General features: G+C 50.2%; 1 protein-coding gene across 3 annotated transcripts in view; it reads left to right on the top strand.

The window, feature by feature from the left end:
• Positions 1-24,532, top strand: part of Rnft2 (ring finger protein, transmembrane 2) — a 44,250-nt gene extending 19,718 nt beyond the window's left edge. Inside the window, exons 7-10 of one of the 3 annotated variants that reach the window (XR_007210446.1) lie at positions 18,151-18,300; positions 20,398-20,461; positions 20,728-20,793; positions 20,927-20,942. Coding sequence is in view for 2 of the 3 variants with exons in the window: in XM_048342885.1 (XP_048198842.1) it covers positions 18,151-18,300; positions 20,728-20,793; positions 20,927-21,028; positions 23,787-23,921 (453 nt within the window). In the remaining variant the exon portion in view is untranslated. Of the gene's footprint in view, positions 1-18,150; positions 18,301-20,397; positions 20,462-20,650; positions 20,794-20,926; positions 21,029-23,786 lie in introns of those variants that run through there. The other 2 variants (XM_048342885.1, XM_048342886.1) reach the window with 2 other exon arrangements.
• The last annotated feature ends 2,722 nt before the right edge of the window (positions 24,533-27,254 follow it).

Below are 27,254 nucleotides of genomic sequence, written 5' to 3'. Positions count from 1 at the left end.
AAGGCTAGTGCTCTACCACTAAGCCACCATTGACAACCATTTCTCTGGTTAATTGGAGATGTCTCAGATTTGTCTCCCTGAGCTGACTTTGAACCTTGATCCTCAGATCTCAGCGTCCTGAGTAGCTTGGATTATAGGCATGAGCCACTGTACCCCATTTGCTATAACATTTTGTGTTCAAGTATCTCTCTGGGAAGAATTCTTATGGTAATTCTGTTTAGCTTATAGAAGAATTGCCAAATGCTTTCCAAAGAGGCCAAAACCTTTCACAGGCTCAGTCAGAGAATCCCAGGCACTGAGAGGTTAAGGAAGTAGCTCCAGGTCACAAAGCTGTCAAGTGGTTATGCCAGGATTTGAACCCAGGAAGTCAGACTCCTGAATCCGACTCCTTTTCTGAGTCCCTAGACCATCTCTTTCCCCAGTTGAGTTCCCTCTGTATGTTTAGGGAACTCCTCAGTGGTGATTTAGGAGGCAAGACACCCCCCCCACACACACACCCAATATCATGTATACACAATTCCCAAGTCCGGGCTGGAGCTATCTTATCTTCCATCTTTAAATGGCAGTGCTGGGGTTGGGGGAGGCAGAGGCAGGCCCTGACGCCCCTTTCCAACACCTCAAAGGTATGGGTGACAGTTATTAATGTCTCTCTGGCAACTGTCCAGAGCCTTCTTTTTGATTATTATCTTATTCAGAGAGATTAATGTGCCAGGTCAGCACGTAATCCAGCCGGAAAAAAGGGACGTGAGTAGTACCCCACCCCACCCCCAAGATAAATTACAGGCTGGGGAAAGGTCCACAGCCGTGCCTCGCCTGTCTGAGTGCTCCTCAGAGTCCTCATCCATCCTTGTCTGGGAGAGAGAAAGGAATGGGTTTTCATCTGCCACGGGGGAAGGACTTGAGGGGCGGGAGACACACATCTGTCAGGGGCTCTTAATGGCTCCCAGCACAGATGTTCCTTGCTGGGCCTGCCCGTCCCCTGCTGAGTGGGTGGGCTGGTTTTTAATATTCTAATCCTGATATTAGAAAGGCTTTGGTATTTGGTCTATTTGATGGTTTTGACAGGTGAGGCTAAGTGAGCCATCTTGCCTAGGGGCTGTGAGAATCTCTTCATTTTGTTCCTTTCCTCAGTATCCTTCCCACCTGCATCCTGGCATGGGAGGGTCTGCTAGGAACTCCAGAGCCTAGGTCACCTGAGAGACAGTCAAAGCTCACTGGACACCCAAGATAGGTTAAAGATGGCAGCCACTGGTTTTCAACCTCAACCCCTACTGACATCTGGCCCACCGTCCTGAGCCGCCTCATGTCTTTATAAATTCAGATACAATTCCTGCATTCTGGGGTTGGTGGGTCTGTCTCCTACACCCCCTCTCCCATCTCCTCAGCCACACTCTCTCCCTTGATGAGGCTGCAGTGCTCCTAACACATCAGCTCCTTCCTTCTCAGGACCTTTGCATTTGCTTCCCCCAGGGGTGCCGGGTAATTTCCCCGAAGTTCATCAGGCATTCTGCAAGTCTTGTTCATTCATTGCCTAATCCTTCCAGTGACCTAGTGAGGGGCTGGCCATCTGACAGGGGACACTGAGCCCCAGGGAATCTAAGCAGTTTCTTAAGGACTATCATGTATAGGTGACAGAGTTCAAACCCAACCCAGTGGGTTGACGAGAAACAGAATAACAAGCTGGCTGCTGGTGACTCACATCTGTAATCCTAGCTACTTGGGAGGCTGGGATAGGGAGGATTGTGGTTTGAGGCCAGCTCAGAAAGAAAAGTTAACAAGACCCATTCCCAACCCATAGCTGGGCACAGTGGTGTAAGCCTATAATCCTAGCTGCATGGGAGTTTGAGAATGAGAGGACTTCATGCCAAGGGGAAAAGCTGGGTGTGGTAGTATGTGCCTGCCACCCCAGCTACAATGGGAAGCAAAAAAAAAAAAAAAAGGAGGGTCCCTGTCCATTTGCACACCTAGTCAGGAAGTAAGACTCTACCTCAAAAATAATCAATGCAAAACATGGCTGGAGGCTTGTTTCAGGAGAGCACCTGTGACTGTTTGCCAATAAAACTTTATTCACACTTGCTTGGGAAGTTTGGGGCACCAGGGACTACAAGAGCGTATCTTTGTTCCCCATTGGCTAAGACTGGATCAGGAGCCCCCACTGCCCCTACCCTCGCCCCCCACCCGCTCAAGTGCAAGGGATTCTGGGAAATTCTTGTCTCCCTGAGGGCCTGGGGGAAATTTAAATGGGATTTGAGGATTCATCCTCTCTCCCACCCTAGAGGCAGTGCTTGTTCTTCCCAGCCTTAAAGGTAGGTTGTAGCACACGTATATGTCTGCAAACAAGATGGGGGAATTGTTTTTTGTGTATAGCAAAGGAGGGATATGGTGTGTACACCATTCTGTTGCACAACTGTAGTTTTGAGGTTTGTGTGCATCCACCGTGCTCCAAAGTGGTCTCTGGTCTGGTGACCTCTGCTGGTGACCTGTTAGAAATGCACAGCTCTGCCCCTACCCCAAACCTGGTGAGCCAGGGTGGCGCCCAGTGCTGGGTAAGACTGGGAGGCACACACGCATCTTTATGAGTACACCTAGCTCCACACCTCAGTTTGCTCATGTTAAGTGCCATGTAAGATGCCAAGGTTTATTCATTCAGTGCCCAGCCCTGTGAAATGTAGCCCAGCTCCTGTCTTTATCCTTCTACCAGTAGGAACAGTACAACAATAAGCACCTGTGCACACACACGTTCCTCTGACATGGCCATCTATAGACATGGAATTGCCGGGACTTGGGACTGAGTGGCGCCAGCTTTCTTGTGCACCCAAGGAGTTCTTTTTCAAATGGATCGAGCTATTAGGCCTCCTCCAGACTGCTTTACAAGCTGCCCTTTTTGTCCAGGCCATGCTTTCAGCTTTTAGCATCCCTTTGGAACCCCTTGTCTTCCAGGTGGACATTATAAAGACGAAGGCTCAGGATGAATGGGTCCACTCACTGCTCCATGGTGCATCTCACTCCTTGCTGTTGGCTTTTTGCGTGCACGGCATGGGCAGTGGGCACTCTCTGGATTAGGCAGGCTCTCTGGGAGAACATCTGTGAGGTGTGTTCATGGAGATGGATTTCAAGGAATTAAAAGCTTAGCCAGGTGTGCCAGCAGCTCACACCTGTAATCCTAACTACTCAGGAGGTTCAAAGGAAACCAGGGCAGAAAAGTCTATATGACTGGAGACTTTTGTCTCCAGTAAACCACTCAGAAAACTGGAAGTGACGCTGTGGCTCAAGTGGTAGAGCACTAGCCTTGAGCTGAAGAGCTCAGGGGCAGTGCCTAGGCCCAGAGATGAAGTTCCATGACAAACGGACAAAAACAAACAACAAAAAAGCTTACAGGGATGGCTACCCTGCAGTTCATGGGTAAGTGAGAAATTGGGGGAGAACTCCTGAGCACAATCCCTTCCTCCCCAAGGAAACTTGCAGTCTTCTTAAATCCTTCAAGCTTCGGAATCCCTATTTTTTCTTTTCTTTGGGGCTTGAACTCAGGGTCTTGGGCTCTCACTCAGCTTTTTCACTCAAGGTAAGCACCCTACCACTTGAGCCACAGGTCCACCACTGGCTTTTTGCTAGTTAGCCGGAGATAAGAGTCTCAAGGGGGCTGGGGATATGGCCTAGTGGCAAGAGTGCCTGCCTCATATACATGAGGCCCTGGGTTCGATTCCCCAGCACCACATATACAGAAAATGGCTAGAAGTGGCGCTGTGGCTCAAGTGCCAGAGTGTTAGCCTTGAGCAAAAAGAAGCCAGGGACAGTGCTCAGGCCCTGAGTCCAAGCCCCAGGACTGGCCGGAAAAAGAAAAAAAAAAAGAGTCTCAAGGATTTTTTTCTACCAAAGCTGGCTTTGAACCTCAATTCTCAGATCTCAGCCTCTTGAGCAGCTAGGATGACAGGCTGAGCCCACTTGCCCCTGCACCCTACTGCCAGCCACTGCCCTGACACTCATCTCAGCCTCCTGGGACCTGCAGCCTCCTCCCTCTGCTACCAGCATGGCCTGCCCATCCGTTTTTGTTGTTGTTTTGCTTTGTTGTATTTTTTTTCCCTTTACTCTGTTCCCTAGGAGATGGCCAAAGGCTACATTCTGCCACCCAGGGACACAGCAGGGGCAGGGCCCAGCAGCACCTGGGAGTCACCCATCCTCCTCCCTGCTTGCTGGTGGTGGGGTCACCTGCTCAGTTGCTTTATTTATCTAATCCTGCTTGCTCCACCCGTGCCCTCCTCCAAGCTCTTGTTCCTGGCCCAGGAAGATGAAAAGGGACCCCAGACAATGGAAGACAAGGCCTACCACATCCCCCCCCCCACAGTTTAATTTCCTTTAATTCATTTTATATTGAACCAAATGATACTGTTTGTTTTTAATGGCAACTACTCAGCATGGGGGCAGGGCTGCCAGCCCTCCTCTGGGGGAAATAGGAACCCAGCAGCTATTTACATTTCTTGCCACTTGTCCTGCCTTTCTCCCTCCCCCCCCCCCCCAGCTCCTCCCGCCCCCTCCAGTCACAGGGCCTTTGGAAATGGATTTCCAGGTTGAAAGATGACCCCTTTTATGAGCTCCAGTGGTCACTGTCAGGAGAGTGGGCCTGTGGTCACCCAGCCTAGGGGGGCCTTCCTTCCCCATGGACCCCTCCATGGGGTCCTGAGAGCCGGAGACCTGGGAGCAGGAGCACCCCGGCTGCTCTGGGGGCATCTCCCCTCCTTGCTGGCCATCCCCAGCACCTAATCAAGCAGGACCCACCCTGAACCAGGCATGCAGGAGCACAGTGCTGGGCACAGTCAGGGCTCAGCATTGGCAGGGGGAGTGAATGGCGCCCAGGACCCATCCCTGCTACCCCTGAGCCTGCTTGAAACCAGACCCCAGGTTCACGTGTTCCGGAAAGCGGAGAGGCATTGGGCAAGAGGCCAGGTCCCTCCATGTCCACTCTGAGGTATGGGGAATTGCTTAGAGGTGCAGTGGTTCTGTGAAGCCTAAGGATCTTCTAGAATCTTCCAAAATTCCTCTTGCAGAAGTGGGCCAGAGTCCATTGCAGTCCTTACAGAATGTATGTGGCCAGCCCATCTGGAAGGGCAGCAGGCCTCATAGCTAGGCCAGCGGGGCCACGCCAGAGGCCTCGCCCTGTGCTCAGCCCTGCCCGGGGCCTTGGGCAGCCTGGCGGGAATCCTGCGGCCCCTGAGCTGAGGACCATCACGCATGGTGCTCCACTGTGCCGTGTCTCTGTGTGGCTGATCATACTGGCTGCAGATCTGTTGCTCTTCCACCTTTCATGTTTTCAGACTTGGGAATATTTACAGGTAGACTTTAGCAGTTACGTATCCCTCATCTGATAAAAGCCCCACATTCCCCACGTTGTCACGTTGTTTAGCACATCTCGGAGTCCGGAGCAGGTGAGATTCCTTCATGATTTGTCGGCTGGATGGACCTGGTGGCCACAGGCCCCTGGGGCCTGTGTATACCCAGAATGCTCCCTGAACTGAGATGGAGTCTCACAGACTTTCTGCCCATGATCTTTCAGTCTCACCTCCCACTTCATTTAGGGTGACGGATGTGTGCCACTGTGCCCTTGTATGGCTTGGGAAGCGGTCCTATTAGCTTTTCTGCCTGATTGGCCTTGAACTATGATCCTCCTGTCCTCAGCCTCCCACGTAGCAAGGATTACAGCCCTGAGCCGCTGATGCCTGGTGATCTACGCAGCTTTTGAACTCCTGCCTAGCCCCTTCTTTCCAACCAGCCCTTCCATCTGTCACTTGCCAGGTGCTTAGAACATCTCCTACACTTCTTTACTCCCACCCCAGATCACATATTCATTCTTTGACCTCAGGGCCTTTACACTAGCTGTTTTCTCTGCCTGAAACACCATCTTACTACCACAGCCCCATCTGGAAGGCCTCAAGTCAGGCCCTCAGGTTGATGTCATGTGCTCCCACGGCCTCCAGGATACTTCTGTTTTGAATGCATCACTCCATGTGTGACTGTGTTGTGACTTGTCCCCCTCACTATGCTTCAAATGTGGTGAGTACACAGACTAGATTAGTTTACCTACTTCACTGTATCCCTAGCTTGGGGAAAGACACAGCATAGGCACTCAAAACATGTATGTTGCAAATAGAAGAGCATTGCAAAGGCCAGGGGGAGAAGGCATTCTAGAGAAGACAAAGTCTGTGGGATTTGGAGACAAACAAACTTCCTACTCTGCTGCCCTTCTCACTAGCTGTGTGTGGGCATGGGCTGACCTGTGCATTTGGTTTAATGCTCTGCTGGCACCATCTTGAAATTCTTCATTTTAAATAAGGGGCCAGATGTCTTCATTTTGCAGTAGGCTTTGCAAATTCTGCCACAGTCCTCATGGTAGGGGAGCAACGCAGCACAGGCCACTCCCATCCCTGGCAGAGGCTTCCGGTCTTCTGCAGTTGTGTGTGTTCAGGTCCTTCACACTAGCCTGTCATTGGAAACTTCTGTGTGTTGGTTCTTAGTGGCTTCTATAGCAAATCACACAAACTTCATGCTTTCAAACAACATTGGTGTATTCGCTTATAGTTCTGGAGTTCACAAGTCCCTTCCAGAGGCTCTCGGGGAGAATCAGTCTTGCCTCTCCAGTTCCTGTAGGTAGCCTGGATTCCTTGGCTAATGGGCCTTTCCTCCATCTTCAAGTGCATCTAAGTTCCTCTTTTCACATCATCTCTTTCACACTGGTGTCCTGCCTTCCACCTGCAGGATCTCTGTAAGGACACTACCCCCTGTGTGTTATTTAGTACTACCTTCCATCTCAAGACTCTGCACTTTCATTTGCACATGCACACAGTTGTTTTTCCATGGAATGTAACACATTTGTCTGCACAGTCATTTTTGCCATGTAACACATTTGTAGGTTTTGGTGATCAGACATGGATATAATTGGTGGCTAGGATACAGCCTCTTATATCCTCTACCGCACAGGTGAGGAAACTGAAGCCAAGAGGTGATGTGATTTGGGCAAGGCCACCTTTCAGCAAAAGAACAGATCCACAATTGGCCCACTTGTGAGCTACAGGTATCTAGGTCAAAGCCATGGGCTTTATTTAGATCACCAGATCACCTCTGCTCCTGTCTCTTGCCCTCGAACCTTGCCCCTTGAGTCTTCTTGCTTTAAGATCCAGCTCTGAGTGTTTGTTCCTAAGCTTCTAGCTGGCATGGGGACATGTAGGCACATCAGCCCACCTGGGACAGGGACAGAGGAAAGAGGCCCCCTTTTCACAGCTAACAGGGCCCCAGGCCACTGCAGGCTTCATCATCAACATCTTCTAATTACGCTTCCCCTGGGTCCTGGGGAACAAGGCTCTGGGGTGAGGAAGCTCCTGGTGCACAGTTGCTGGGGCACGTGGGCTGCCCTTCCTGGCCATGGGGCTGTGGCCAGTGAACACACCACACACAGCCTGGCAACTCCTGCCAGGGCCTCAGCTCAGCCCCAGAGTCAGAGGTGCCAGCTGGTCCCAGGGAGGGGAGCACAGCACCAGGGGCTAGTCATACCTGTTGGCCTGTTTTGTGGCCATCTCCTCATCCTGGTGTGGAATACGGAAGAACAGAGTAAGGACTTTTGTAGGAAAGTGAGGAGGGGACAAGGTGACACGCTTGTCACATGCTAGCTGAGGACCTGATAGCGGCAGATCCGGTTATCATGAAGCTGTGGGTTCAAATCCCACCACTGCCTCGTTAGCCAGCACCATGAACTTCTCTAAAACGAAGTCTCGGTTTCCCTTACCTAGAGATGGTCATCATTTACCCCTGCCTCCTGGTGTTCTTACAGCCAGTTTAGGAAGCGGGCAAGCATATTTCCAGCTTGTGGCTTTTTCTAGATAAATAACACAGGTAACATTGACGTATATAATTACCCAGGCACCCAGCTTTAAAAGGAGAGAAGCACTAATGCCTTCAAAACCACCTGCACACACACACACACACACACATTCACCAGGTTCCATCCCTCTCCCTGTTCCTCTGTGTCTGCTTTCTGTAGTTTTCATGTCTCCTGCTGCATCAAGAGCAGAGCAGGCATAGACCTGTTTAACCTTCTCCCCTCCATACTTAATTTCCTCCTGCCCTCTCCACCTCTGTTCCCAAACAAGCTTGCCTGCACTGTAATAAACACAATCGTAGGCTCTTAGCAGGTGCCAGAGGGGCCTCCCTTGTGTGCTGCACCTGCTGCACCAAGACTTCCTGTGTGGACATCGTGAACTAAAACCTGTACTGATTCGTTTTTGTCACCCGCACTATGGGGCTTGGTAATAACTCCAGCCTGGCTGAGCCGGACAGGTTGGTGACTTGGTGCCTGTCCCGGCTCAGCCATTCATTGTCATTCCTGAGCATCCTTTTCCCTGGCAGCATGTGGAACCTGTGGAGATCCACGAGCCCTTCTTCTGTTGATGGCCGGCCGGAGAGCAGGGGAGAGAAGGGAGAATATATTGTCTCTTCCTGAAGAAGGTGGGCTGGAGTCAGAGAAAGGCTGTGTCTGGTCAGGTAGACCTGGGTTCGAATCCCAGCTCTGCAGCGAGCCGCTGCACCTCACTGACCTTAAGGTGACCTATGTCACACTTGGCAGGTGGCTTTGCCCCGTGGGACCCCCAACGAAGGGGACAGGAATTTAGGGTGCCCTCCCCGCGGCCGTGACGTCCCACAGGCGGGCGGCCGCGCTCCATGGGGCCCCGCAGTTCGGGGTGACAGTTGTGACCGCTCGCCGCTGACCTTTTGGGGGTGACATGTTCATCTAAGACTTGGGGCGCAGGCGTACGGGATGCCGGAGAGGCGTCCGAAGATCGGCCAAGGCAGCTGGGCCAGCCGCGGCCAGTGGGACCCAAGAGCCGGACTCGGCGGCGCGCACTGCGGAGCGACCCGGCGCGGGGCTATGACCTCATCGGCCGGCGCCGTCCCGCGGGGCCATGAGATCATGACATACCGGCGCTCGCCGAGGAGTCGATTTGTTTGGGAGCGTGGGGACAGCCGGCCGCTCTACACAGTGATCTCATCCGGGCCTGGGGGAGGAGGGAGGAGGAGGAGGCAAGCGGCCCAGCACGGCCCTTCCGCGCCGCCCAGGGAGGGATTAATGGCCGCCGCCTGCCGGTGACGTCATCGGCAGCGCCCATTGCCAGGTAACGCGTACCACGCGGGCGCCAGCCCCGCCTCCTGGCCCTTTTCTCAGCCCCAAGTCCAGTCCGGTTGCACGGATCCAGCCAGGCAGGCCCCGTCCATCCAGCCCTTCTCCATCCACCCAGGCCCCTCCATCCAGCCAGACCACACCGATCCAGCCAGGTCCTGTCCATCCAGCCAGACCCCGTCCGTCCAGCCAGGCCCTGTCCATCCAGTCAGACCGCACCGATCCAGCCAGGCCCCGTCCATCCAGCCATACTGCACAGATCCAGCCAGGTCCTGTCCATCCAGCCATGCCCTGTCCATCCAAGCTGTGTCTATCCTGGCTCATCTAACCAGGCTGGCTCTAATCTTACAGGGTATTTTTTTTTTGTATTGGAGTGTATATATACTATGAAATATAAAATGCTCTGGTTCCAACATTTATGCACCCTCCCAGATCAAGGGACCAACAGCACTGTCCAACAAATTTATTAAGAGCCACGTGGATATGCTTCAATTTTCTAGTGGTCTCAGTAAACAGGTGAACAGGAACAGATGATGTTAAATTTTTTAAACTATCTACTTAAGTCTAATAGGTGCAAAATAATTTCAACATGTCTTCTGCAAATTATTTAATGAACTATTTTATTTTTTGTTCTCATTTTTCCTTTCTTTGTTTCTTTTTTTTTGCCAGCCCTGGGGCTTGAACTCAGGGCCTGAGCACTGTCCCTGGCTTCTTCAAGTGGTAGCACTCTGCCACTTGAGCCACAGTGCCACTTGTGGCTTTTTCTACATATGTGGTGCTGAAGAATCGAACCAAGGGCTTCATGTAATCAAGTCAAGCACTCTACCATGAGGCTATATTCCCAGCCCCTTGTTCTCATTTTTCCAAGACTTTGAAATTCCCTGTGTATTTTAGATTTTCAGTTCTGATTTGACTACATATCAATTGCTCAAAAAAAGCCACAAGTTACTGGATGTGGACACTGGTGGCTCCTCCCTGTAATGCTTGCTACTCCTGAAGCTGAGAACTGAAGTTCGAGGTTCAAAGCCATCCCAGGCTGGAAAGTCATGAGACCCTTATCTCCAAGTAACCACCAGAAGAGCGCAAGTGGCACTGTGGCCCAAAGTAGTAGAATACTAGCCTTGAGCAAGAAAGCTCAGACAGTGCTCAGGCCCCATGTTCAAGCCCCACAATTGACCAAAAAAAAAAAAAAGAAAAAGAAAAAAAAGCCACAGGGGATAAGCTCTGGGCTACTGTGGTAGCCATCAAAGATGAGAAACATTTCCCACAAGACTCCTTTTTCTCTCACCCCTACCCCCTCCTTTTGCCACTTTTTCCAACAGAATCCCCACAAAAGGTACCCATGTTGTTGTTCTTTAACCACTCCTCTTCAGTTCTTCCTCTGTCTCTCCTCATACTTTATTATCTTTTCTTTCTCTTGCCCTGCATCTCATTTGTGTCTCCCAGGGTCTCCTTTCTCTGTTCTTCACAGTGGCTGCATCAGATGAGAAACCAGACAGGATTTTAATCCTGGCTCTCCAGCATCTCACAGCTTCCCCTCGCTGAATCTCTTTCCTCACCTGAGAATTGTGCTAATAATAAGTGTTCATCTCCTTAGGTGGTCAGAGTTGGGGACAGCATGGTGTCCAATAGAAATGTCACCAGCCAGCCAGCCATCATCCTCTCTTTCTGTTAGTTTTTTCTCTTCTCATTTGTAGGCCCCTCATTGGCTTAGTCTCTCTCATTCTGTCCCTCTGTCCCCAGCCTCTGGCTCTGATCTGAGAAGTGTGAATTGGTCATAACCACCTCCCCCACTACCCAGAAGAACACTGGATTTGCAACTGCTGGCCCATAGTATGTGCTTATGAAAGTTTCTTTAGCATTTGGGAGGCTAAGGCAGGAGGGTGGAAAGTTCAAGACCAGCCTGGGACACATAACAAAACCTTTCATTCAAGATGAAAAAAGGAGGAGGGAGAAAGAAAAAAGAGGGAAAGAAGACAAATACTAAGATTCTTTCTTCTTTTGCCTCCCTCCACCTCCTTTCCTTCCTTCTCTCCTGGTCTGTCATTCCGGGGGCCCTCTTCTGTCAGGCCAGTCCCTTCCCCCCTGTTGTCTCTTCCTCCCCCTGTTCCCCTGCAGCCCTCTCCAGCCTTCTCATGTCTGATTCCTCCCAGTGGTGCCTCCTTATTCTCTAGCTGCTCTAGGTTGCTGGCCCGTGGCTCAGGGATCAGCCCCCCCAGAGGTCGACACTGGGGCTGTTTCATCCCAAGGGCACTGTCAGATGTGGCCTGACAGCCCCTGCAGGCCACCTTCCCAGGAAAACAAGTTGGTGCCTCACACATAGCCTGCTGAGCCATCCTTCTGGGTCATCACCAGCATCATCTGAGGAGGATCAGCTCTCCTTGGCTGGGGTGATGAAGCTTACCCAGAAGGAGGAGCAGAGACAGTGGGCACTGAACAGTGTTGATGAGGAGAAACAGAGATCTTTCCTTTGTCCTCGCTCCTGGACCCCTTACCTCCCTGGTTTTGCAACACAGACACATTTGCTTCTTCACGTGAGCTGCCTCATGCCAGCCTCTGTCCTTCCCAACCCAAACTGACACCAGTGGTTCAGAGTGCTTGGAAGCCTAGGATGGCCCATCTGTGTGGGTCCGCCCCCCGAGTGGAATACTGGGGTCCAGAGAGGGAGAGCACCTTGCCCAGGGCCATAGAGCACAAAGGAGGCACAGCTACCTCTGATTCCAAAGACCACATTGTGAGCATTATTTTTATATCATCTACAATGACATAAGAATCACTTGTCTCCCACTCTGCCTCCTTGGGCCTCTGCCATCCCCTCCAAGCAGCTTAATTCAATTCGTCAGGAGGATATTTTATACTTGCCAGACTGCTCACAGTGCCACAGCTGGTGCTTACAGAGCCCTTACCATGTGCCAGGTGCTGAACTCCAGGCTCTGCAGGCATTAGCTCATTCACCCCCCACCCCAACCCTGGGAACTTCAACTCCCATTGCCATTTTATCTGTGGCAAAAAAAAAAAAGAGGCTACAGCACATGAAGTAACCTGCCTTAAGGAGCTAAGAAGTAGAATTGGAACTCAAACCTAGGCCAGGCATGGAAGCACACATCTGTAATCCCAGCTACTGGGAGGTACAGATAGAGGGAGCATCCTCTGAGGCCAGCCCTGACAAAAGTATGGGGCACTATCTGAAATGTAAAGCAAAAAAAAAAAAGGCTGTGGTTGTGGTTCAAATGGTAGAGCATTGTTTGTGAGATCTTGAGTTCAAAATCCCACTATTATTCCCCCCCCGCAATTTCTCCAAGTGTTTTAAGACATTCTTTTCTTTTTTTTTTGGCCAGTCCTGGGGCTTGGACTCAGGGCCTGAGCACTGTCCCTGGCTTCTTTTTGCTCAAGGCTAGCACTCTGCCACTTGAGCCACAGCGCCACTTCTGGCCATTTTCTGTATATGTGGTGCTGGAGAATCGAACCCAGGGCCTCATGTATATGAGGCAGGCACTCTTGCCACTAGGCCATATCCCCAGCCCCTCTCCAAGTGTTTTAGATTCAGCATCTCTTTTACATTTTTGGAAATTATGAAGAGGCTGTGCACAGTGGCTCATGCCTATAATCAAACTTACTTAGGGACAGAAATTAGGAAAAGGATCATAGTTTGGGCCAGCCCAGGAAAAACTTAGGAACACCCCATCTCAACCAACAAGCTAGGCAGGTGTGGGCATGCCTGTCATCCAAGTCATGCAGGACTCTGTAAGAGGATCATGGCCCAAGGACCACCTAGACGAAAAGCATAAGAAGCTATCTAAAAAAAAAATCAAAAGCTAAAATGGCTGGGCCAGTCCCGGCAGAAGCTTTGAGACCTATGTCAAAAAAGAAAAAAACAAAAACAAAAAAACAACCAGGGCCAGGCACCAGTAGCTCACACCTGTAATCCTAGCTACTCAGGAGGCAGAGATCTGAGGATGGCGATTCAAATCCAGCTGGAGCAGAAAAGGCCCTGTGGGACTCTTATCTTCAATTAACCACCAGAAAACTGGAAGTCGTGCTGTGGCTAAAAGTGGTAGAGTGCTAACCTTGAGCGAAACTGCTCAGGGACAGGGCCTAGGCCCAAGCTCCATGACAGACAAAACAACAACAACAAAAAAGCAAAAAGTTGGGCTGGAGACCTAACTCAACCATAACTCTTATCTCCAGAGTTCTTGTGAGGATTCAATGAATTCTTTAAAGTGCTTTGACATAGTGTGTGTGTGTGTGTGTGTGTGTGTGTGTGTGTGTGTGTGTGTGTGTGTGTGTGTGTTTTCATCCACATTTGTATATGAAGAACCTGAAGTTCAAAGAACTAAATCAGTAATGCCCTTCTGGAACTAAAGTCCTTTCATCTCTTTCTTCTTCACTTGTGAGAGCTGCTAACAAGTGTTCTGTCTGTCATTTCCCACCCTCCACCCCAGCTTGGCTCTCTTTGGTGGGGGCATTCTGCTCAGCAAGTCCCCACACACACACCCTGCTTGTTTTTTTTTTAGCATCCTCTTCTCCCTCCCTTGGCCCGCCCATTGTTTCCCAGGCTTTTTGTCCCCCTCCCCTCATCCTGGCAGGGAGGAAGTCAGAATAGAATCAGCCTGGTGCCACCCCGCCCCCTCTATCGGAATCCAAGCCCTGACACTCTGCCCCAGCCAGGCTCATGTAACAATTGCTATGGTTCCCCCTTGGCAGTGACAAGGAAGCCAGGCGGCTCCGCTCCCAGCGCTTCCTTGTTCTCTGACACCCGGAGGAACCGCGTTCCATTTGGTGGTCGTCAGAAATAACATGCTTAAGAAACCTGGAATTATAAAAGTGCTTAATTAGGGAGAGATGGTTCCACTAGGATATGCCCAGCTTTCCCCTGGTGGTTTCATCTCCCCTGAGTGGCCAGCCCCGCCCAGGCAGCTAATTGCTACTTTTAACATGGTGCCACAGCACTCACTCCTTTTCTTTTCTTTTGTTTTCTTTTCTTTTCTGTGGCATCAGTGCTTGCTTATCAAGTGGAGTTCCCCCTTCCATGTTCTGACTCTCTTTTGCTGTCAGCAAACTTGAGGAAGTTGGCAAGGGTGATAAGGACAGAATCTTCTTCAGAGAGACCCAGAGGAGAAGGGTCTCACCTGTGTAGGATTACAGTCCAGTGGGAGAGACAGAGGCCAAAGTAGATCTAAAATATTGAGAAATGCTATAAAGGAAGAGAAGTAAGGAGAAGGAGGCAGCCTGACTGTATAAAAAGGAAAGGAGGGAGCGGGGGAAAGATGGACAGGTAGGTGAATGGATGGACAGATGGACAGATGGAGAGATGGATGGATGGGAAGAAAAGAAAGATGGGAGGATGGAAGGGTGGGTAGATGGGTGGAGGAGTGGGTGGGTGTGTGGGTGGATGGATGAGTAGGTGGGTGGATGGATGGATGGGTAAGTGGGTAAATGGGTGGATAGATGAGTAGGTGGGTGGATGGATAGATGTTTGGGTAGATGAAGGCGTGGATGGATGGATGGATGACTGGGTGGGCGGGTGGGTAAGGGGTGAGTGGATGGATGGATGGAAAAGGAGAAAGTAAAGCGGTGTTCTCTGGGGTGCACTGAATTCTGGGAGGGGTGACAAAACCAGTTTATATTGGAAGACCCTAGGTGGGAGCAATTTGGGAGACATAAAGGAAGTAAGGAGCAATGAGATTGGAAGATCGAGGTAAACAAAGTGCTTAAACAGAGCTTTTAGGGACCCTGCCACCAGGGTATGGACGGTGTTGCTGTCCATGGAGCTTCTGAGCCACTGGGCCTATATCCATCACATCATTGGTGGAGTAAAGCAAATATGGCAGCCATCGCCCACATCTCTGTTGTCCCATCGCCTATACCATCTACGAATTCTAAATGAAAACCTCAGTGTGCCTACAGGGGATGTTACTACTGCTGAGGGACTGATTGGTCTGGAGGGGAAAAGAAGGCCTTTTGGGAAACCATGACCTCTATGGGGAGTTAGCCCAGCAGTTACAAGGGTGGAGGTAAGTGCCTGACTGCACACTCCCCCTTGGTGTTCAGCAGCTGTGGACACATCTGTGTCAAGTGGTTCTCATCTGAGTGGCCTGAGCCCAGAGGCCAACATGGATATGAAGGGATGGACATGCAGTTTCTTTCCAAGGCCACACACCAACTGTTTGATGAATGTGTGCATACTTGACAACCATTTTCTAATTTTTAAAATCATGTGCCAAGCCAGGCACTGGTGGCTCACACCTGTAATCTTAGCTACTCAGGAGGCTGAGATCTGAGGATCACAGTTCTAAGCCAGCCTAGGCAGAAAAGTCTGTGAAACTTATCTCCAATTAAGCATCGGAAAACCAGAACTGGCACTGTGGCTCAAGTGGTAAGAGTGCTAGCCTTGAGCTAAAGAGCTTGGGGACAGTACCCAGGCCCAGAGTTCAAGCTCCATGACTGACAGGAGGGAGGGAGGGAAGAAGGAAGAAGGAAGGAAGGAAGGAAGGAAGGAAGGAAGGAAGGGAGGAAGGAAGGAAGGTAGGTATCTTCTTGGATTAATAGGTATACTTTCTGAGGATGATTTATTAGTTTGGAATCATTTTAGGAAAAAGGTGTGATACTTGTGCTAAGTTCTCATGTACCCTTCATCCAGCTTCCTCTGAGGTTAACCAAGGTGTGATGTAACCAAGTTACAATGAGCAAATCAGGAAGTTTGCATTGACTGTGGGACCAATAATGGAACTACAGAATTTTTGTCACCTGTTGCCAGAGTCTACTAGCATCTTTTTTATTCTCGCCCAGGATCAAATCCAGGTACACACTTGGCATTTACTTGCCTGTCCCTGACCTTCTTCTATCTGGAAATTCCTTGGTCTCTTTTTGCCCAAAGTTGGTTCTTTTTTTACTTTTAGGGCACTGATCTTAGGGCTTGCACTCTGGGACTGGGCATTGTCCCTGAGATTTATCCTCTCAAGGTTAGTGTTCTACCATTTGAACCGCTGCTGTACTTCTGGTTTTTTAGTGGTTATGTGGAGATAAGAGTCTCACATATTTTTCCTGCCTGGGCTGGCTGTGAACAGCAGTCCTCAGAGCCTCCTGAGTAGCTAAGATTTCAGGCATCTGGCTATGATTCACATTTTTAAGTCTGTGAATGCCTAGGGTCAGGTTGTATGTTTTTTTTTACTCAGTGTTACTAAAGAATAAAGTCTTAACAAGATGCTTAGACTTGGAGCATCTGTTTCAGTGGCTTTTGATAAATGTTTTGTACACATACACACTCATACACACGACCACCATCGCAACTGATGATAGAAACATCACTGTCATTTTCCATAATTCTGTCCATCTGGTTTCCATTGCCCTGGGTCAGCATGACCAACCCTTGGAGCTTTATACAAACTAGAACTACACGATGTCATCTCTGTGAGATTCACCCACGTTGTTGCAAATCTCTGCCGCTGCCGTTTGTTGGTTGTTATGGCTAAGCCGTGCTGTAGTCTATCAATATGGCCAGACTTTGTTTATCCACCCTCACCCCCCACCCCCATCAATGGGCCTCTGGGCAGTTTCCAGTGGAGAGATTTTGTGAATAAAGATGCTAAGAACATTTTGGGTCCATGTGCACATGTGTGTGGTTTTTTTTTTTTATTTCTCTTGAGGAAATGCCTCAGAGGAATTGTGGGGTTATGAGGTAGGCTTTTGTCTGCTTTTATTAGGCTACAGGAGAGGGTAGAGTTACTTTCTTCTCCATCTTATGGAAAAAGCTTATTGGAATTGCCCAGGGCAATTAAGGTCCAGCACCATGCTGGGTGCTTTCCCTGTCTATCTTCTTAGGTGATCTTAGAGCAGCCATACAGGGTTTTTTCCTTTCTGTAGACAAGGAAACTGAGGCTCACAATTATGCTACCATAGAAGAGTCAAGCTCTGTTCTGAGTGAAGCTCCAAGTTAGTGTGATGGCATCTCCATGCCTTGTCTCAGGCAGTGGGTGATGGAGCTAGAGCAATGTAAGCCTCTTCCTGCCATCATTCTCCAGGCCTGGTCCTCCCTGCCTACTGTACCCTCCTACCTAGGCCCCTAAGGGGAAGGTAGGGACTGGTCTTCACCTCCTGTGGCTTTGAGAAGCACATACCTGAAATCCTGCCTACTCAGGAAGTGAAAGTGGGAGGATTGTGGTCCAGACAAAAGCATGAGGCACTATTGGAGACACTACTAAAGCAAAAACAACTGGGGGTGGTGGTTCAAGTGGTAGAGCTCCTGCTTAGGGAGTTCTGTTGTGCCAAGTCATAAGACCACCCCCAAGAAGACCACCGAGATTCAGACACTCCGAAATGCAAAAGCAAGGCAAGGTTTTATTTAACGAGCTGCCAACTCGGGCCTCGTCCTACCCACCGACACAGCGGAGGTTAGGAGGGACCCTCGAGCTGTGATTACACAGGGCTTATAAAGGCAAAGAACAAGGTTACAACAATCAGCTGTGCAAGCAAGATTAGAACACAGGTACAAATCTGATTGGCTCAGGGTTTGATTCTAAAATGGGGTTCACGTGGTGGGGCCTGACTTCAAAGCCTGGCACCTCAGTTCAAGCCCTTGAACTACAAAAAAGAAAAAAAAGGGAGGAGGAGGAGGAAGAAGAGGAGGAGGAGGAGGAGAAAGAAGACACTACAATGATAGATGTTAGGAACAACTAAGAAGAAACAACAGATTGTGACCACATGCTGTCCCCAGGGCAAAGTGTCATGTCTCCCTTTCTCTGAAACCCAAGTCCTTGCTTCTTGATCTTCTCAGCTGGTGGGCATTGGGGGTGAGGGCCTTGGCCAGGGGCCGTGTCTCCCTGGCCAGAGTGGGCCCCATTAAAGCTGGCCTGAGTGCTCTCCAAAGCTGATTAATGGCCTGCCGGTGACCTGGAATGTCATTATTGCCCAGCCCCTCCCCCTCCCCCACCCAGCCTGGTCCCTTGGGTCTTTACTGCTAATAATAATGGATGCTCTTTGTGTGTCCCCAGGGGAAGTTCTATCTGGTCATTGAAGAGCTGAGCCAGCTGTTTCGCTCGCTGGTCCCCATCCAGCTGTGGTACAAGTATATCATGGGCGATGACTCCTCCAACAGCTACTTCCTGGGAGGTGTCCTGATCGTCCTCTATAGTCTCTGCAAGGTGAGGCAGCCCTGGAGGATGCTAGGAGCTTAGGTGAACCCGGGTACCATCTCTCCTATGTTTATTGATTTACTTTTTATTTGGGTTGGGGGCAAGGGTTGCTGAACTCGGGGCTTCATAGTAGCTAGGCAAGTAAGTGCCCAACCGCTCTAGCCACAGCCAACCACAGCTCTCTTTGCTTTTGTTTTTCAGATAGGGTCTCCCACTTTTGCCTAAACTGACCTCAGATCTCAATTCTCGCGTTTCTTCCTCTCCAGTAGTTGGGAAGACAGGCGTGTGCCATCATGTGTGGTTCTCTCTATTTAAATCGAGGTGAAACTCACACAACATAAAATTAACCACTGCTGATCTTGAGGTGGCATTTAGTGGGTTTAGTGTTTGGGGACCTCTATCTAGTTTCAAGACATTTTCACTGTCCACCAAAAGAAACCTTGTACCTGCATGGTCACACCTGTAATCCTACCTACTCAGGAAGCTGAGATCTGAGGATCATGGTTCAAAGCCAGCCCAGGAGGGACAGGAAAGTCCATGGGACTCTTATCTCTAATTAACCACAAAAAAAATTGGAAGGAGAGCTGTGGCTCAAGTGCTTAGGTCCTCCCAGGATACACACACAGAAAAAAGGCAGACAGACAGAAAGCAAGCAGAAGAAAAAGCAGCTCTCCCCCATTCCAACACTTTCCCACCCTAGCCCCTAGACATGAAGATCTACTTCCAGTCTCTGTGCATTTACATACTCATTCAGGATCTTTCATGTCAGTAGAATCTTGCAAGAGATAAATTTTTGTGTGTCTGGCTTCTTTGCTTTAGCATAACATCTTTTGGTTCATCTACTGTGTTCCCTATACCAGTGCTTTTTTTGCAGGTGGGTGAGGAAGGGCTCGATCATGGGGCTTGAACTCAGGACCTGAGCTTTATTGCTCAAGGCTAGAGATCTCCCACTTTGAGCCACAGCTCCACTTCTGGTTTTCTGGTGGTTCATTGGAGATAAGAGTCTCATGGACTCTCCTGCCCAGATTGGCTTTCAACTGCAATCCTCTCAGCCTCCTGAGTAGCTAGGGTTACAGGTGTAAGCCACTGGTGGCTAGCTTTATCAGTGCTTTTTGTAGTTGAACTAATTTCTTTCCAGTGAAGCTTTCTACATGCTAGTCCTGCATATAGTCATCTTACAACACCCTTCAGCATACAAATACACCATTATTCCCATTTATTTTTGGGGATTAGAATGTGAACTAGGAGCCTTGTGGCTTGTCAGGAAGGTGTTCTACCACTTGAGCCATGTTATTATTATTATTGCTTATCTTTTTTTTTTAAATTTTGGTTAAGGTCTTTCTTTTTGTTTAAGCCAATCTGGACCCTGACCCTCCTACTTACGCTTCCCATATAGCTAGAATTACAGGCATGAGCCATTGCACCTAAGCTGTTTATTGGTTAAGATGGGGTCTTGTGACCTGGGCTGCTTTTGCCTGGGATGGTCTCTACTTCCTGAATAGATGGGATAAGAGGTATATACCACCACACCTTGGTTTATCAATCCCCCTTTTTAGGAGAGAAACTGAGGCTCGGAGAGGTAACCTCTTGCCCAAGTTCTCTGAGAAAACAAACATAAAACCTAGGCAGGCTGCCTCCAAAGCCCAGAGGTCTTAGTCCCCACTGCTGCATTGGTTTTCTCTCCTTTTCACAGCAAAAATCTCATTTTTCTTTGTTGGTCCTGGGGCTTGAACCCAGGGCCTAGGCACTGTCCCTGAGCCTCTTTGTGCTCAAGGCTAGTGCTCTTCCACTTGAGTAACAGCCCCACTTCTAGTTTTTTCTGAGTAGTTTATTGGAGATAAGAGTCTCACAGACTTTCTTGCTTGGGTTGGTTTCAGACCATGATCCTCAGATCTCAGCCTCTTGAGTAGCTAGGATTACAGGTATGAGCTACCAGGGGCCTGACTCCCTCTAACACTTTAACACCTCAAGTCATCAGAACAAGGCAGGGATCTTTTCACCAACACCACTCCCTCAAACGCATTCTCCTTACTCTTTTTTCTTCTTTATGTGGGCATTAGAGGATCCTGGGGGAATGCATGTGTTATCTTTCCTTCCTCCCAGCAGGTCAGCCAGGAAGGCCACACAAGCTGTTATCCTGCTGGATGATTCTGATAGACTGACATGCTGGGTGGGTGCTGCAATCAATTAGCAATGCCTGCCCTGGGCTTGGGAGAAAGAGAAAGCAATATGCATGTCATTTATCAGCTGTCGGTCTTTGCTAACAGGGAGAACTGTTGAAATCGGGCAGCAAGACAAAAGGCAAGCAAAACTGACACAAATGGGGGCAAAGTTTCCTGAAAAATGTTCTGAGTCCCAGACAGGTGGAATCGGTCAGGGAAATTGTTCTGGGGTAGCAGATGCTGAGCATCGGCCTTGGTTCTGCTCTTCTTCTAGTCCTTTGACATCTGTGGCCGTGTGGGCGGAGTGAGGAAGGCACTGAAGCTGCTGTGCTCCTCCCAGGTGAGTGGGCTTCAGGAGGTCCCCAGAGCAGCAAACTCCCCTTCCTCACCCCGCAGTTCCCCTTAACACCCCCTAGCTGTGGCTGAGGCTTTGCTCCCTGCACGGCTCATCTCTCTTGCCTCTTCCCAAACAGAACTACGGAGTCCGAGCCACCGGGCAGCAGTGCACGGAAGCCGGGGACATCTGCGCCATCTGCCAGGCCGAGTTCCGCGAGCCTCTGATTCTCCTGTGTCAGGTGAGCAGGCCGGCGGGGGGGTGCGGGGAGGGGGGACGGGACCCCAGGAAGGACCCTCCAGGTCCCTGAGATCACTCCAGGAAAAGCCTTTCCCATGACCAAGCCTCCAGGCAAGACTAGAGTCAGCCAGACCCAGGTTCAAATCTCAGCACAACCTTCTTCCAGCTTGGGGTGGGAGGAGGGAGTTGTCAAGCAAGTGACTTCCTCTCTCTGAGCCTCGGTGTCATCAGTAAAATACAGAAATGCCAAGCTCAGTTATGGCATGAGAATGTCCTAGGTGTGAATCCCATTCTTCCTTTTATTTGGAGGGCCTGGGATTGAACTTGGGGTCTCTGGCTCATGCTAAGTACATGTCGTATCCCCTGAGTAGCACCCCCAGGCCCCAGCAGCATGCTTTCCCCTTGTTGTGTGGGGGGGGGGGGAGAAGGGGAGGGTCACCCATCCTCCACAGCTAATCTATGAAATACATATAATAAAGAGTCGCACCTACTTCATAGAGCTGTTCTAGCAGCTGGGTGAGGTGGCCTAGAAAGGTGATGTTTTTATCTTTTCAATATTTAATTGTAAATTTTTTTTTCACTGAACAAATGGCTACCATTATACTTGTTACCAGTGGTTTTTTTTTTTTTTTAATCACAGTGTGTCTTCATTGTCCTGGGTCACCAACCCAGTGACTTGTTGCTAGTCAGTCCCTTTTCATTCCTTAATGCCATCTCCCTCCTCCTCCTTCTCCTTTTCCTCCTCCTCCTCACCTGGGGGCTGGGTGTCAATTTAGGAAAATGCTCCTTGGGTCAAAGCACCTATGAGCCTTCAGGGCAGAGAGGTGGGGGGGAGCACACAGGCTCTGCCAGCTCCTGGTCTCCTGGGGAGACCAACACATACAGAAATAACTATGAACAAGGCGGCCTGGCCTGCGTTAAGTGCTGGGTGAGAGAGATTTATGCAGCCTCCCCTGGGACCGGGTGTAGCACAGGGATGAGATGCAGGCTGGGGAGGCCTCAGCTTGGATTCCAGAAGGGATGAAGAGGCTGAGGGCTCCTCTACCCTCCTCCAGTGGTAGGCTGGGAGGTAGAGGCCTTTTTGAGAGGGGAGTGAAAATCTTGCTATTGCTATCCAGGGGATTTTAGAGAAGTTACTTAATCATTTGATTTTTAGTCCATTTTAAACTGACAATCTATTTGCATGAGTCAAAATTCCTAAAGGAGATGAAGGAGCTATGACAGCTAAGTGTACTGAGTGGACCTGGTTTGCATGCTGGAACATAGAGAGGACATTTGAAAAATGATTAGGAGAAATCTGCATGGAGTCTGGAGTCTCACACACAGTGGCGAAGGGGTGTGGCGCTCTTTGACAAAGCCACCACCAGGATGCAAGATGCCACTAAGAAAATCTGAATCTGAGTGAAGGCTAAGGCAGAGGTTTCCTCTCCCACCTTTGCAACATTTCTGTGGACCCTAAAATCTTCCAAAATTAAGTTTGTTCCAGGTGCTGGTGGCTCACACCTGTAATCCTAGCTATTCAGGAGGCTGAGATCTGAGGATTGTGGTTCAAAGCCAGCCAGGGAAGGAAAGTCCGAGAGACTCTTATCTCCAATTAACCACCAGAAAACCAGAAGTGGCTATGTGGCTCAAGTGGTAGAGCGCTAGCCTTGAGCTGAGGAGCTCAGGGACAGTGCCCAGGCCCAGAGTTCAAGCCCCATGACCAAAATAAAAAAAGTTTATTTACAATGGGGGGGGGTGTCTGAGCACCATAGGTCATACCTCATCTGTAATCCCTTCCCCTCCCTCTATCCCTCCCTCCCTCCTTTCTTTCTTCCATTCCCCTCTTTCTATCTTTCTTACTCTCCCTTCCTTCCTTGTTTTTGTTCCGTGCCTTCTTTTCCCCCCTTCCTTCATCCCTCTCTCCCTCTTCCCTTCCTTTGCTCCCTTCTCTTCCTTCCTTCAAAGTGAAACTTAGACTGGAGTTTGCCATCCATCCAGGATCCAATTCAGAATCTCCTACTGCCATGCAGTTGTCACATCTAAGTGGTTTAAACCCATTAGCTAAACATTCTAAGGGGGGTTGCTACCCACTTACAGATTAAAAAAACAAAACAAAACTGAGGCATAGGAAGGGTAAGCCCCTTGGCCAGCAGTGGTGGACCTGCTGTTCTATGCAGTCTCCTTGCTGTCTCTTCATGCTTGTACTCTCTAGTCTCAGCCCAGATAGAAAAGGATGTGTTTGTTGTTACCAGTCCTACAGCTTGAACCCAGGGCTTCAACAGTGCTCCCTGAGCTTTTTTGCTCAAGGCTAGAGCTCTACCACTTGAGCCATGACTCCACCTCCAGCTTTTTTGGTGGTTTATTGGAGATAAAGAGTCTCATGGACTTTCTTCTTTCTTGCCCTGGCTATCTTTGACCTGTGATCCTCAGATCTCAGCCTCCTGAGTAGCTAGGATGACAGGCGGGAGTCACTATTGTCTGGCTGCAAAAGGAGGTTTTGAACTGCCGGTCATATCAGGTCACTCCCCTGCCCAAAGCCCCGTACAACTTGCTACTTCTCTCTGAATAGAAGCCGGGACCCTCACAGTGGCTCACCAGGCCCTGATATATCCAATGCCACTGTCTCATGCTGTTCTCCCAATCCCCCTTCTCCGCCTTTTCATTGGGTCATGTACTGTGGCTATTGGCTGTGCTTTTGACACCACGCGGCCTGGGGTCTCCCCAACTCCAGGACAGGGGTGATCTGTATCCGGTCCCGCCCCTTTGCTGTCCCCCAGCACGTGTTCTGTGAAGAGTGCCTGTGCCTGTGGCTGGACCGTGAGCGCACCTGCCCGCTCTGCCGCTCCGTGGCTGTGGACACGCTTCGCTGCTGGAAAGACGGGGCCACATCAGCACACTTCCAAGTATACTAGGGCTGATGAGCCAGAGTCCTCCTGTCCTGCCTCTAGCCTCGCACCCACCCCACCCTTCAGGCCCCCTGACCTCCTGGCCTCTGCCTGCTTCTCTCTGGATCTATAGCACAATGATGTCCTCAGCACACACCCAGGTAGGTCCCCCTCCCCCCCAAGTGTGGACTTCTCACCTAAGTGCTAGTACCTAGTACCTAGGTACTGGCGCTATAAGATATTCAAGGTGTGACCTGGAGATTGCCCTTCCCAGCCCCAGCCAGCAGCTGACAGTGACTGCCATGCACCCCCACATACAAACACTGGACCCCAGGGTCCAGCTAGGATAATGCAGATGCCAAGGCCCAGTGTGCCAGGCCGGCATCCAGCGTTGTGCCTGGAGGATTTGCAGCTGTTCTCACCACAGCCCTGCAGAGGAGATGTCCGGGTCCTCCCATTCCACAAGGGAGGAAACTGAGGCACTGAATTTGGTGTGGCAACTCTCTGAGAGTCCCTCCCCCCCACCAGCTGGCAGGGTGGACTGAGTTTCCCACTCGGCTTCATGCGGCCAGCAGGCCTGGCTTATTCAGAGTGCTGGCAGCTCACACCTACCATCCTAGAGACTCCAGAGGCTGAGAGCTGAGCAAAGTCAGCCTGGGCTGGGAAGTCTGTGAGACTCTTACCTCCAATGAACCACCAAAAAGCTGGAAGTGGAGCAGTGGCTCAAGAGGTAAAGCATTAACCTTGAGTGAAAAAGCTAAAGGTCAGCATCCAGGCCCTGAATTCAAGTCCCAAGACCAGCATACCAATAAAACGCAAAAGGCGATTTTGACATTTCTCTCTAGTTAGGTCAGGGTTCAGCGTGGGCCATCCCCAGACCTCTCCTCGTCCTCTTTGCTCTCCTGCTTGTTTTGCTCTTCCCCATCACTCAAGTTGCCCCTGTAGACATGGCCGTGCCCCTGGCAGCCTTCAGAACTAAAGGTTCAGTCTATGTGTACAGAGCTGCAGCCCAGGGCTCATAATCTGTGGCAAGTCACTTCTCCACCCATGAAACTCCTGGCTTGGAAATCCGGGCTGACACCACACAGGTGACCACAGAAAAACCACTGGAATCCTGCCTGCTCTCCCCTCCCCCACCCAGCTCTCACTGCCAGCCTCACACAATGGTCAGAGGAACATCACAGAGGAAGCAATCTGGATGACTCCTGAACCGACCAAGCCCTGGGAGTCCTGGAGAAAAATGGGGGGCTAGAGGGCCTACTGCTACATGCCACCCCCACAACAGACTCAGGGCGCCACCACTCCAAGAGTTCATCCTTTGCTGGACATCTGCAGCTCTTTCCTGGTACCCAGCGAGACAGTCATCCTAGGCAGCTCAGCATCTTCCAAAGCTGTTGCCATGGCAACGGCCACATTAGCCCCACTCGCCTGGCCAGTCAAGCTGGAAGGGAAGCGTGGAGGGAAACGGCCGGATGGATGTGTGGCTGCTCCTTCTCTTCCTCGATGGAGAGCTGAAGGGAAGCAGCTGGAACATCTGTAACTTAGTTGACGTCAGAGCCCTGAGAAACAGAAGGTGGGAAAGACTCTCCAAAATATCATTATGGGTGGGGCAGAGCAGTCCATTGGGAATCCTGATTCCAAATTCTGCATGACTTCAGCAAGTTACTCTACGCATGCCCACCACTACAGGGGTAAAAAAAAAAAAGAAGAAGAAAAAGAAGAAGTCTAGTATCTTATGGGCTGGAATTGGGAATACTAAAAATCTAGGTCACTGCCGAATCCACCAGTGGTTCTGCCAGTTGTACCCATGCAACCAACATAAGATTCCTCCAACCTTTCGCAAAATATTGAGTGCCATGTTTCTGATACTCTGGACCCCTACAGGCAGGCAGGGTGGTTTGAGGAGTTGATTACTTCCTTCCCTGTGGAGATTTGCTGCTGGGCATGAGGATTTTACATCTGCCCCACTGGGGAGCTGTGTCTAAAGCAGAATTTTCTCATGCTTAAAAGCAGCCACAGCCCCCACCCTCCCACCCAAAGGTTCCCTTCACCTGTGCCATGCAGGTCATCTGTTATAAACCAACCTGCTGTCGGGTTTCTGGTATCTTGCTCTTAGTGTCTTGTGATTCCTCACTCAAGTCCTCAGGAATGGACCCGTCCAAGCCAAGCATGGTGGCCACCACCCATGGTCCCAGCACTTGAGAGGCTGAGGTAGGAGGATCCCAAGTTCTAGGCCAACCTGGACTACATAGCAAAACACTGTCTTAGAAACAAAAACGGACAGCTGAGTATGGTAGCTCATGTCAGCAATCCTAGCTCCTCTGGAGGCAGAGATCAAGAGAACTGCAGTTTGAGGCCAGACTTGGCAAATAGTTCCCAATCCCCCATCTCAATCAATAAAAGCCGGAGGTAGGGACACATGTATGTCATCCCAGCTATACAGCAGATTTAAAGAGGAGGGTCACAGTTTATGCCTCTGGGTGACATGATGACACCAGCCACAAAAACCTCATAATGCATTCAAATATGATGTAAGCTTATAAAAGATTGTAAGGCCTGGCATGGTAACTCACCCCTGTAGTCTCAGCTACTCAGAAAGGGGAGATTGAAAGAATCAATGTTGGAGGCAAGCCCTGGGGAAAAGTTCATAAGACCTCTTTTCTTTTCTTTTATGCTAGTCCTGGGGTTTGAATTCAGGGCCTGGGTGCTGTCCCTGAGCTTCTCTTGCTCAAGGCTAGTGCTCTACTACTTGAGCCACAGCTTCATTTCTGGCTTTTTTTTTTTTTTTGGCCAGTCCTGGGCCTTGGACTCCGGGCCTGAGCACTGTCCCTGGCTTCTTCCCGCTCAAGACTAGCACTCCGCCACTTGAGCCACAGCGCCACTTCTGGCCGTTTTCTGTATATGTGGTGCTGGGGAATCGAACCTAGGGCCTCATGTATCCGAGGCAGGCACTCTTGCCACTAGGCTATATCCCCAGCCCCATTTCTGGCTTTTTTTAGTGGTTAATTGGAGAGAAGAGTCTCATGAACTGTCCTGGCTTTGAACCACAGTCCTCAGGTCTCAGCCACCTGAGTAGCTAGGGTCACAGGCGTGAGCCACCAGCACCTAGCACAAGACCCCCTTTCAACAAATAAGCTGGGTATGGTGGGACTATCTGTGGTCCCGGCTACATGGGAGACTTTGGGTAGGAAGATCATAGTCTCAGGCTGGTCCTGGGCAAAAATAAGGCAAACGAATAAAGCAAAATACCTGACAAAGCAAAAAGGCAGGGTGGGGGTGGGGGTCTGGCTTGAGTGAGGAGGGGGAGCATCTGTCTCACAAATGCAAGGTCTTGGGTTCAAACCTCAGTACTGCCAAAGA

Source organism: Perognathus longimembris, chromosome 3 (assembly GCF_023159225.1).
Source record: "Perognathus longimembris pacificus isolate PPM17 chromosome 3, ASM2315922v1, whole genome shotgun sequence".
Classification (NCBI taxonomy): Eukaryota; Metazoa; Chordata; class Mammalia; order Rodentia; family Heteromyidae; genus Perognathus; species Perognathus longimembris.
Note: the sequence above shows the minus strand (reverse complement) of the source record. Positions and strands in the feature narration are given on the sequence as shown.